The sequence below is a fragment of the Ictidomys tridecemlineatus genome, chromosome 12 (assembly GCF_052094955.1).
Source record: "Ictidomys tridecemlineatus isolate mIctTri1 chromosome 12, mIctTri1.hap1, whole genome shotgun sequence".
Classification (NCBI taxonomy): Eukaryota; Metazoa; Chordata; class Mammalia; order Rodentia; family Sciuridae; genus Ictidomys; species Ictidomys tridecemlineatus.
In genome coordinates, this window is record NC_135488.1 from 36,529,360 (window position 1) to 36,541,851 (window position 12,492).

Genomic DNA, 12,492 nt, shown 5'->3' on the forward strand with positions numbered 1-12,492 from the left:
CTTCAGCGTTTGACTAACTCCTGGAAGGCAGCGTAGCCTGACCCTGGTCTGGGCATGCACCTGTGCCCCTGCTTGCTCCATGGAGCGTGCACCCCCAGAGGCCAGCAGCCAGCCAGCACTGGCACTCCAGCTCCTGCTGGGCAGCAGTGAGGCGACCGCCTCATCCTGCTGTGCCACTCAGTGTCATTCCAAAGGGACTGAAGAATGTGCTTGACCCCCTCTAATCCTGATCTCGGTGTCCTCCCCAGCGCCTCTGCAGCAGTGTGTGGAAAATGGCCAGCTCTGTCCTTCCCTGGCTGGGTTCCAGTTCACAAAGTGGGACAGCGAGACACATAATGAGGTATGGTCAGCTGTGGGACTTCGAAGGCTCTGGGCGTGTCTCCAGCACTTGTGGTTTCAGTTAGATGGCCCAAGATTAGTTCTGCCCCGTGGGAACCAAAACTGTGGCATCATTTTTATTTAGCCAGGAGTACAGAAAATATTTCCTTTGGCACTTCTTTAGGGAAAAAAATTGGGGCGGGTCAGGGTGGGGCTGAGAACCCCATGGGACCCTGCTGCAGCTGGGTGAATTCTGGGATCCGCTGCACGTTCCCTTGCTGCTCCCTGGAGTGGCCGCCCTGCCATTCATGAATGAGCACTCTTTACTAGATGTGCTCTTGAACGTGGTTGTTCTGTGGCCTCTGGGCTCTCAGGCAGCCGTCAACTCGAGGCATTTCCTGCTCTTTGGGGCTGAGTCCCTTGGCACGCAGTTTCCTGAGAAATGGTCATGTGTACAGCTTCCTCCGTGTATTTTTAGCACGGCTGCCTTTAGCCTACTTACTACAACTTCCAAAGTAAATGAACTCCATGGAAAACTGTTTTTCCAAACATACAGCTGATGGTTGCAGATTCCTGTTTCATGTTTTACAAAATGTGCCCGCAGCAGTACGGCTTCATCCTGCTGCACGGGCTAAACTTCCTCAGTGTTTCTCTCCTGTGAGGACGCTGGCCCCAGGAAGTGGGTGGGGGCATGCTGGGGAGAAGGCTGGAAATGAGTTTGGGGGTGGGATGTCTCCTTTTCCGGGGGTGAATTTGGGTGGCCAGAGGAATGAGGGGAGCTTGAGAGCCCTCTTTTGTCCCTGCAGTCTGTGTCAGCCCTGGTAGACAAGTTCAAGAAGAATGACCAGGTATTTGATGTCAATGCTGAGATGGAGGAGAGTGGCTGTGGGGACTTCCTTGATGGGCCCCTGGAGGACAACTTTGATGCCAACGATGAGCCCGAGCACACCTCAGCTGGGGACCACGAGGAGCTCCGGAGCTGGAAGGAGCCCTGCCAAGTCCAGAGCTGCCAGTAAGGCTCTCAGGGTCCCAGACGTTCCCAGGCCACAGCCGCCCCTTCCTCACGGTCTCCTGTGAGGCATCTGACCTCTTCCCTGATTGGCTGAGCTGTCGTGTTCGGCTGCACACATCAGCTGAGCCACAGAGCTGACTCAGGTCACACCTGGCATTGTGTGTTGGCTAAGCCACTTTGGTTACAAAATCAATGTCCAGGAGTTTGTAAGGATTGGAACGGGCATGCAGCGCTGGAGAGTGCCCCCTGGCACTGGGAGCTACTGCCTTGTGTCTGTCATCACCACCTGCATTTTGGGAGCAGATGGGGCACTTCCTTTCTCGTTGCACCTGGGCCAGCTTTTGGCCATGTCACTGTGGATCAGTGACAGGTAGAAGCAGGTATGTGTTGCTTATGGAAAAAGGCACGCAGAGAGGGCTGGGTAGTCACCTTCCAGGTAGGCAACTAGCTGGGCAAGGGAAGGACAGAATAAATACAGCAGTGCCCTGTGGGGAGAGCAGAGGCGAGGAGGAGGGTTGTTGGTAATTTAGACTTGTGATTACCTGAGTAAGCATCCTAAGATAAGCCTGTCACGGCGGAGGGCTGTTGGAGGTCCCAGAAGAGCCTGGAGAGACCCCAGGATTAGTGGGAATGGTCCCTCTACGAATTCCTGTGCCTACCACCACAGCTTGCCAGCCTGGGGTTGGGGACAGCCAGGTGGAGTATTTGGATGACACCTCAGGGTCCTTCAGTGTGATTCTCCCGAGGCAGGCATCCCACTGGGAGCTCTGCTTGCCTGCCTGAAGGGTGAGATTTTCCTTGAGTTTGGTTTGTCAGTCACAAATAGTTAGATTGATAGTGTCTCTCAGAACCTGAGAAGTCTGGGGGCTCAACATGTGGCACCTTGAGGCAGAACCACCATCTCCGTCTGTTAGCCTGCTCTTCTGACTTGTGGGGTTGACTCAGCTGAGGCCTACGCTGTTCCTACCCTGTCTTCCCCAAAGTGAGAAGTGGTCCACAGGTCAGTGGGATGAGCTCTCAATGTCATTGTCATATGTCAGAGAAAAGCTGTCTCGTTTTCTGAACAGTGAGGTGACATCTGAGGGCCTGAGGGTGATGGGGGCTGCCTGACTCCACTTGGTTTTGGAAGGTGTTTCCTGCTGTATTCGGAACAGCTCTGTTTCTCACATGGTGTCAACAGCACTGAACCTTAGGCTGTCCTGCTGAGTGAATGCGGGCAGGATGCTGTGGCTCTGGTCTGGGATTTTTCTGTCCTTCAGTCCCCTCCCCTCAGCATGAGGCTGGCCTTTCCCAGGAGCTCATCAGTGTTTGACTGGACTAAATCTGGGCCTGCCATAGAGAGCTGTGTCACGTGGCAGCGTCTTTGCCTTCTGGGGCTTTTTACTTCTTATCCATAAAATGAAGGGCTGGGACTGGGCGATAATAGTCATATTGGGCATGCCAGTGCCTCACGTGCGTTATTCACACCATTTATACGATAAATAAAGTGAAGTCCTTCTCAGTCTTGTCACTAGGTCCTGCTGTGCCCATGTTACAGATGAGGACACAGAGTCTGAGGTGACGTAATGGGGTGGAGCTGGTCACCATCCGTGCATTTGTCCCATGCCTGCTGTACACAGTGAGCTCCGGGTGGCAGGCTCCATGCAGAGCACCTGACAGGGAATCACTGCATCAGACACCTCTCCAGGTGACTGTTGTGCACTCAGGGTTCTGCAGTGTGCCCGGAGGTCTTCAAGGGCCTCCAGCTCGAGTGGCGGGGGCGGGGCTGGATGGTAAACACCTTGTCAAGTGGGATGCCCGTGGGTGGCGTGGGTGGCAACAGCTGTGCCCGGAGTCAGAAGCAGAGCTTTCTGCACAGCCTCTGCCGAGGACTCGCCTGTGAAAGCACTGGGTGCCTGTGAGCAGCTCGGTGACCCCTCCTTCTGCACAGTGGGGCTGCGTGCTCTCCAGCTGGCCCCTCTGGGGCAGTGTGCTTGTAGAATGTGCCGACAGTGGCTGCAGACCTAGCTGGTGCTGATGCAGAGTGCGTGTACTGTGTGTGGAAGAGTGAGGTGCAGCCAGGCTGGCCCGAGCCTCCTTCCCAGTGGGAGGAGCCCTTCAGCCTGCTGCTGGTAGGACCGACCAGGGCTGCAGGGAAGGAGGCCCAGATGTTGGAGGAGGAGCCAGAAGAGAGTCTTCCTGGAAGGGTTGGAGAAGTTCAGAGGGGCAGGCCTTGAGAAATGGGCAGACCATGGGCTTGGTGGTCAGTTGCTGCAGGATGAGGCTGGGCAGCAGGGTGAAGGAATTGTTGAGTGAGTGAGCTCAGGGAGCCCTCGGGTCTCTGTGCAGCCTTGGTCCAGACTCTCTGGAAGAGAGCCAAGCTCCCCATAACCTTTGCCTGTAAATGTCCAACACCAAAACTAGCAGCAGAATGTCCAGGAGATGCTCCTGAAGCACTTTCTGCCTAGAGTTGATCACACAGCACATTCGTTACTTGATGGCATAAGCGAGGCAGCAGGTTTGTGCAGCACAAACTTATAACTAGACACACTAGACATGTAATTTTTTTAATTAAATTTTTTTGGGGGGGTACTAGGGCCTGAACCCAGGGCACTTTACCATTGAGCCATATCTCATAACCCTGCCCCCCCTTTTAATATTTATTTTTTAGTTGTAGTTGGATACAGTACCTTTATTTCACTTATTTATTTTTACGTGGTGGTAAGGATCAAACCTAGGGTCTCGCATATGTGAGGCGAGTGCTCTACTGCTGAGCCACAACCCCAGCCCTCCCTGGCCCTTTTAAATTATTGATTTTTGAGATAGGGGCTCACTAAGTTGCTTAGGGTCTTGCTAAATTGCTGAGGCTAGCCTTGAACTTGCAATCCTCCTGCCTCAGCCTCCCATGTCTCAGGGATTATGGGTATGGTCACTGCACCCAGCAAGTTTATTTTAATTTTTTAAATTAAGTTTTAAATACATGATAAATATGTGAATACAGTTTCCTATATTTTTTATTTTTTTATTTTTTATTTATTTATTTTTTTTACAGGTTTCATATTTTTAATCAGTTCTGTGAAGAATATCCTAAACACTATAAGAGACACAACAGAATATTTTTTCTTCCAGCATTAAAAAAAATTCACAAACATTTTAAAGAGGCTTGTCTGTATAATCAGGGTGGTGATTGTTTATAGGTACATTTAGAAATTGCTTTCTAGTCATGATAAACATTGTGTACAAGTTTTTAAAATGCCCCAACTTTAGCTTTAAAAAATTGGTCTGGCTAAACTTTTCCTTTTGCCAGAAGCAATGATCCTGAGAGCCCAAACTAAAAACTTGGTAAAAAGAGAAATACCTGGGGGACTAACAAATGTGCTGTAATTTGTCTTTAAATGAGAAAAAAATTTTACATGGAGCTTTTTAAAAGGTCTTTTAACAAGCTACCTTGGGAACTAAATTGAAAAATAGAAGTCGATGTATTAAAACAGATGTTTCAGTGCAGCTCCAAAAATCTTTATAAATACAGCGATTTGGAAGGACGATCCTGGATCAGAAGTGTTATTCCTTGTGTATCTACTTAACGTGTGCATGCCTCGACTCAGTTGTCATAGTTGTCTCGATAATTTCCTCCTGAGTAGTGGTCATAGCCACGCTGGCTTCTGCCACTATAGTCTCGGGACCGTCCGTATCCATATCCATAACCTCCAGGTCGACTGTCATACCGGCCACTCCCATAGCCCTGGTCCCTGCCACCTCTAGAGTAGCTGCGACCACACCCATGGGCCCCAAAGGCACCCCCCCTGGTGCCCCGGGCAGACTTGCCTGCATGGTCCACCCGGATCTGCCGACCCTCCAGGGACTCTCCATTCATGGCTTTCATGGCATCTGAGGCAAGTTCTGGATTGGTGAAGGTGATGAAGCCAAAACCCCAGGATCACTTAGTCTCCCGATCCTTGACAACAACCACCTCAGAAATAGGCCCAAAGCTGCTGAAGTGGTCTTCCAGCGCCTGCTCATCAGTAGTGAAGTTGAGTCCTCCCACGAACAGCTTCCCTTCTTCAGAAGACATGGCAGTGAATTTGAGTCCTGCAGGGTGGAAAAAACAGTGAAGGTGGTAGAAGTAAAAGACGTTGGAGAAGTGAGAAAAAAGAGTGAAAGGCAGAACAGAACATAGACAAGAGGATGGCAAAAAAGCTCCTATATTTTTTAAAGATTGTGAATGTAAGGCTAATGTCCACTTAAAGCTTTTATTCATGTACTCTTCAGGGCTTATTTTAAAAGAGAATGGTTCGACACTAGTGTAAAGCCAGATCTGAAGCCTCCTGGCTGCCTTTACTGTTAGAAGGCAGTGCGGCAGCACTGAATGCTTCCCAGCCCTACGGAGCCCTGAGAAAGCTCTCTCACATATTTAGTCCTCTTCCAAAGGTGAAAAACCAAACCAACCCCCACTGCCATGTTGGCAGGACACGTAGACCCACCCCATACAGCCAAGAGTAAAGCTGTGTGAACTAACAGGTTATGAAGGGGGTCGCCAAAGCTTTTGCGGAGCTAAAAGTAAATTGGAATAATATTTATTTCACTGTGAGTAGGAGCACAGCAGTGTCTCCTGAACGCTGATTAATGGTGAAGAATTAACAAACACTGGTCATCTTGCACGGCAGGAAGCCTTGTGTGTGCAAAGACCCCAAGTCAGGTTCTGCTGGCACGTCGGCTCCCTGCTCTGGCATTATGCCAGCTGCATTGTCCGTGTATAGAAACTTGATTTCTCTGTACTTCTGTGTGATGGTCTCTCAAAGGAGTAGGTTAGCATTTATGAAACTCTTATATAGATACAAATATTAAAAATATGTATATATTATCAAAGTAAGAGAAGCAGAAGTACTTGAAATAAAACTAAGGGATTGTTAATGATGAAGTGTTTATATTGGACTTAGCCCTAGAAATGCTCATTTGCAGAAAAGTGTGTCTCCAAGGACCTGCTTTGTATGTAAATACAGCATTGTACTGCATGTACTATTGTTGTGCAAATAGGATTTCATGTGCATTACAGGGAAGAAATGATTTCCCTTGGGGACGGAGACATCCAGACCATGTGCCCTCTTCTCTCAATGAAACCTGGAGAATATTCCTATTTTAGTCCCCGGACCATGAAGATGTGGGCTGGCCCAGATCACTGGCGCTTTAGACCTCGACACAAACGTGCGTACAACTAGGTGGAACTTTAAGACAAGATGCAGAGTAGATGGCAGCCGCTCAGCACTAGCCAAGGAAAGGAAATGTCAAGCACTGTCTTCATTGCCTCCCAACGAGCTGTAGAAACGCACAGAGGAGCCAGCCTCCTGGTTGCAGGCAGCTGGCCTGGCCTGGGATGAAGGGTTCACAGAAAGGGCTGGAGGGAGAGGAGGTGGCTTATGGCCAGTTCCTGCACGAGGAACTGGGACTCGATGGGGAGAGTGATAACCATGTCAGGAGAGCTGGGCTCGGGATGTCGCTCTGCCTGCTAGTGTTGGCATGACTGCACACAGCAGAATAACCACCAGGCCCTGTGCAGCCCTCGAAGCACCTGCCAGCCTTCTGTGTTTGGCCTTGTAGATTGGAAGGAACTTAGCATACATTTTGGATGTGTTAACCAAAACACAAATTCTAAGTTTAGGATAGAAATGAGCTGTGTGAAGGAGTATTCTGACTGCAGTTGCGATGTCATTTGCAGATGCCATAAGACTATCCATAGAGTTTGTAAGATGAAATGATTTGGCCACAGGTGACATTGACATCTATGTTTTCTATAGAAGATGCTGTTTCCCAATCAGAGAACAAGAAGAAGAATTCAAAGAAAGATTTTGAAGTGGACTTTGATGATGATATTGATTTTGATGTATACTTTCGAAAAACAAAGGTTTGTGCTGGATTTGCTGGCATTGTGTTTTCTTAAATTATTATTTGCACTCCTCTTTCTGTTTTTGATGTGATTTTGAAAACTTATTATAAATTTAACTGTTAAATAGTTTCATTCTTCTTTGTTCCTTGAAGGGACTGTTGAGAAATAGACCCAAACTCAATGGCAGAAAGAATTGAGTTTAGAGTAAAGAGAATAATCTATCAAAAACCACTCTTTATACAGAACCAGGGGCTCTCTGATGATAGATTAATACTGCCCAGCCCTTCCTAAGCTCCTTTCAAGAAAACCAAAAAGAAACTGGTGTGGTAGTGCACGCCTATAATCCCAGCAATTCCAGAGGCTGAGACAGGAGGATGGCAAGTTCCAGGCCAGCCTCAGCAACTTAGTAAGACCTTGTTTCAAAATGAAAAAAGGGCTGGGGATGTAGTTCAAGGGTAAAAGCATCCCTGGATTCAATCCCCAGTGCCAAAAACCCAAACAAAACAATCACAAAGATATTTGACCGTTATTAAAAATGCCTAAAAACAAGATTTATATATTTTTTAAATTAATAGGCTGCAACTGTTCTGACCAAGTCCACTTTGGAGAACCAGAACTGGAGAGCCACCACTCTTCCTACAGATTTCCACTACGAGATCAACACGCTGGTCCAGCTGCACCTCAAACCAGGTTTAAGGGTAAGACCACCGTCGGCAGCCTGCAGCCACGGTCAGCATCAAGCCTCCTGAGGGCCCTCAGTGGCCAGTGATGGGTGGGGCAGTTGGCAGTGCCTCAGAGACGGGTGGGTGAGGGGCCTGTGGGGGAGATGCACACCAAAGTCTGGAGATGCCTGCTTAGCTCGAGCGCAAAACAGCGCGTGGGGTGAGCAATAGGGAGTCGTGGCGGGGTTCAGAAATTCTTGTTTCTCTATGCTCTCGTGCTCTTGTTGGAGTTCGGATCCACCCTGCAGGTACTCTGTGCAGTCCACGTTGCCTTGCTCATGGTCCAGGTGTAGCAGCACAGGCATGATGCCACCTGGGGCCACATCCCTAGGAAGTTCCCTAGGGCTACACATTCTGCCCTGACTGTTCCCAGCACCTCTGGACCACCTGGGTTGTGCTTGGCTTTCTCTCCACATTATTTACCTATGACTTTTCTCACGGTGCTAGTGACAAATGCATGCCCTTGTGGTCAGGGGAACCCAGCAGTGGCCATGTGAAGCTTCATTTCATTTGCCCCTCTGCCCACCTGCATTCCTGATTGTCCTTCTCTAGTGATGTCAGTAGTAGGAGCAGTTTGTAGTTTCCTCTCTTTCGTTTGCCTGTTTCTCTACAACCTCAGTGTTATGTATACATGTACGTGTATTTCCCTGAATCCACTGATGTCTCACATTCTGCTTTTACAGACCAGCCATGATGTATTTTTCTTTCTGGTCACTATTGTCCACTCAGCAGAAATGTTCTTACACACAGAAAGGAGCAAAGTGGTGACAGTGGGGAGGCTGGGGGCGGGGGTCAGCACTCCTCAGGTCCCAGAAGCAACTGGGGTTGAGGTTCAGCAAGGCCCTGTGGACGAGAGGGGTTTGAGGCCGAGCCAAGGCAGGTGCAGTACAGGTTCACCACTGGACAGGACCCTCGTGAAGGAACTGGCCATAAGCCACCTCCTCTCCCTCCAGACCTTTTTGTGAAACCTTTTGATAATGGACTAGGCAAGATTTGCTTAATGAGATGCATCTAGCTCTTTCCCTGACTGTATCCACTTCCCTGACTGACTCTACTCAGTGGGAAGAGTGGAGAAGAGTGAAGAAGGAAGTCACCATGATTGAGGACTGTTTGCTGTTTTGTTTTTCTCCATAATTGTTCCTTATAGAGGAAAGAGCCTGTGTTCCTGCCCATCCTCAGGAATCCATTCCCTGGTGCACAGAGCAACAGGCGATGGAGATCTCCCCCTTCCCAGCAGAGCCCCCCAGGAAAAGGACTCTTAGGCCCTGGAAGCTTGGCAGGGACAGGCCAGCTGTGCCCAAAGAGGGGGTGTTCTAAGTGGAGAAGGAGTTGTGTCATGTGAGGGACAGTGCAAGAAAGTGGATGTTTCTTAAGTTAGTAAATATTTTGTCATTTAATATAATTTTTGGATGTATAACAAAAACACTTGAGTTTTTGTGGATGTTTTCAAAACATAGAATTATACTAAAATATTCAGTGTGCTTTTGTAAACTGAACACACCTCCCCCAGCATTTTTCTCACCTGAGAGACGTATATCCCAGCTGAAAACCACTGGAGTAAAGACCAGTGGTTGGGAAGGCTGTGGCTCCGTTCTGTGAAGCTCCGGAAGGCTGAGCAAGATCCTGTGGATGCAGTCAGGGAAAGAGCTAGATGCTCTCACTGTTGCTGTCTAGGGAACAGGGTTGCCCTCCAGGGGTGGGTCAGGCTGCCTGTGAATTGTGATCATATGTTTTCTCTCAGAATTATTCTTTTTTTTTTAATTTGTTCTACTTAGTTGTATATGACACAGAATACATTTCACTTCGTCGTACATAAATGGAGTGCGCATTTTGCATGGTATAGACGCACTGTTCGTGCAGCCATACCAGGATTATTCCTTCAGAAATCTGCAGGCAGGGTTTCCAACTTTTGTTTTTAGTGAATAACCATTTTTTTTTTTTAATTGTGCAGAAGACATAATTGCAGACCAGAAATGGAGCTCCTCCCATTGGATTGGAGGCTCTGAGCCCTGTGCCCCAGGCTGGCTGTGGCAGTTGAGAGTTGCTGGACTAGGGGACCTGTCAGGGCCCTTCTAGCTCTAGAACCAGGGAATTATAGGAGATGGATCATGGGATGTAAACTTTATTTCTCCAACCTGGTGCATTAGCTGCCTTTCTAGGACTTGATTTTGAATTTGTTCTTTTTTTAATTTTAGTTATTAAAGATGGCCCCAGGCCAGAAGGCAGAGACTGAGCATTATGAAGAAATTGAAGACTATGATTACAACAACCCTAATGACACCTCCAACTTTTGTCCTGGACTACAGGTAAAGTGGGGACAGCTCTGTCCTTGCTTCTAAGTGGAGGGTGCTTTCTTCCCATCTCACCACCCCCCACTGTTTTTTGATTTTTGTTTTTGGCGTTGCTGGGGATGAGACCCAGGGGCTCGTCCATGCTAGGTGGTCCCTCTGCTCCTGAGCTACCCCCCCCCCCGCCCCCTCCCTATGTTATGTTGGTGAGGGTTACAGATCATGCCTTCAGCGTTCCAGGGTGCTTTCTGTAAAATGAGGTCCTATATTGGCTGGATGCTACAGGGGCACCGCAGCCATGTGATATTGAACTCCTGTTCTGGGGGTCTTAGGCTGATAAGAGACATGTCCCTAGCAGGGTTTGTGTGAAACAAGAAGGAGCTAAAGGTCTGTCTGACGTGACCTGCTTCACCACTTCTCGACTAGTTCTTGCCTCCCTCATGAGGAATCTGTTTCAGGGCTATTTCTATGCCCCAGACATTTCCCCTAAACTTGAAGAGCTTTATCCTTGTCCAGGCTGCTGACAGTGATTATGAAGAGTCAGATGACTTATGTTCAGGAGACGTTGGGACCTTTGACCACACATCCAATCCCTGCCACACACCTAAGACATCACAAGAAAACGAAGACGCTTCTGAAGGCCATGAAGCAGATATCACAACGTATGGGGAGTCCAACCTGGTGGCTGAGCCTCAGAAGGTGAGGCGAAGCAGTTGAGAAGTGCATTGTGTGTCTGAAATCTACTTAATTTGCTGCTGCTGCTTTTTTTTTTTTTTTAAGTTGTACATGGACATAATACCTTTATTTTATTTGTATTTTTTGGTGGTGCTGGGGATTGAACCCAGGGCCTTGTGCATGCAAGGCAAACACTCTACCAACTGAGCTATATCCCCACCATCTTTTATATATATATATATATATATAATTTTTAGTTGTAGATGAACACAGTACTTTTATTTTTATTTATTTATTTATTTTTTAATGGTGCTCAGGGTCGAACCCAGTTCTCTACCACTGAGCAACACCCCCATCTCCTAATTTGCTTCTTTACATGAATCACATCAGCCTGGGCCTGATTTTTTTTTCTCCCATTTTCATTTACAATCTGTGGCTCTCTGAATGACAGAGTCTTTAGAGTCCTAAGGAGTAAGCTGGTGCCAAATAGGTTTCTCCAGCGTTCTTTTCTCTAAAGTCCTTTTCTTTAATTGATTTCTAATATTTATTTACTTTTACTTTGTTGTTGTTTGTGTCTGTGGTGCTGGGGTGGGACCCAGGGCCAATGCTCTGCCATTGAGCCATGCCCCAGTTCCTCAAGTCTAGCAAGCTGATCACCCAGTGGAGCATGTGAGTGAAGGCTGCAGACTGCACGTACAGGGGGATAGCTGTGTGGACCCTAAAGTCTTGTCACCTCTTGTCACATTAAATTAAATCACCCCATGCTGTGCTCTTATCTGTGGGAGGAGGGGGCGCTGGCTTGTGCATCTGTTAATTCCTGACCCACGTGTCTCTGTACTTGAATTACAGGTTAGTGGTAATGTAGATTAGTCTTTTTTAATTTTTTTAATGCTTTGAGATTGACTGTTTTTATTTGCGGGAGGTGGGGGGGATGGGTATCTGGGATTGAACTCGGGGGCACTGGGCCACATCCTCAGCCCTACTTTGTATTTTATTTAGAGATAGGTTCTCACTGAGTTGCTTAGCACCTTGCCTTGCTGAGGCTGGCTTTGAACTTGTGATCCTCCTGCCTCAGCTTCCTGAGCCGCTGGGATTATAGGCGTGCCCCACTGCACCCGGCTCTTTTCTTTCTTTTTCTTTCAGAGCCTTATAGTTACACATAGTGTAGGGTTCATCCCTACAAACTTATATGTGCATGATGATGGATTTTAACTCGTGATCCTTCCCTTTTCCTTCCCCCAATGTAGATTAGCCTTTTGTTTATTTGTTTTTCTTTTATTGGGGTAAAATTGAAGAACAATAAATGCACATATTTGAAGTATGCAGTTTGATCAGTTTTGACATGTATATAACCAATACAGTCAATATAAAAAGCATTTCCATTATTTTTTTTTAATTTGAAATCATGTGGATTGTTTCTTGCATGATTTATTACATTAAAAATCAATCACTTTAGGATCTATAATACCCCACCCCCACATGTCAACTATTTCAAAATTAAATGGCACACATATATATATATATAAGAGGTCAAGAAAGAAAACGTAAGAAAAGTAAATAAAAAGTGCTTTGAAATGAGTGATAATTAAGGCTTAAAATATAAGTATTTCTGGGATG

The 12,492-nt window shown here is 47.4% G+C and overlaps 1 protein-coding gene, 1 non-coding gene and 1 pseudogene across 3 annotated transcripts in view; 1 reads left to right on the forward strand and 2 right to left on the reverse strand.

Moving 5' to 3' along the window:
* Positions 1–12,492, forward strand: part of Ncaph (non-SMC condensin I complex subunit H) — a 34,872-nt gene that overhangs the window by 13,376 nt on the left and 9,004 nt on the right. For both annotated transcript variants that reach the window (XM_040270743.2, XM_040270742.2), the window contains exons 8-14: positions 249–340; positions 1,125–1,330; positions 6,363–6,511; positions 7,102–7,208; positions 7,766–7,888; positions 10,108–10,218; positions 10,717–10,899. In XM_040270743.2, the coding sequence (XP_040126677.2) occupies positions 249–340; positions 1,125–1,330; positions 6,363–6,511; positions 7,102–7,208; positions 7,766–7,888; positions 10,108–10,218; positions 10,717–10,899 (971 nt within the window). The remainder of the gene's footprint in view (positions 1–248; positions 341–1,124; positions 1,331–6,362; positions 6,512–7,101; positions 7,209–7,765; positions 7,889–10,107; positions 10,219–10,716; positions 10,900–12,492) is intronic.
* Positions 4,728–5,428, reverse strand: LOC101960826 (RNA-binding protein 3 pseudogene; annotated as a pseudogene).
* On the reverse strand, positions 11,021–11,096 carry Trnaa-ugc (transfer RNA alanine (anticodon UGC)). The gene has a single exon. It is a non-coding gene; the product is annotated as a tRNA-Ala (tRNA).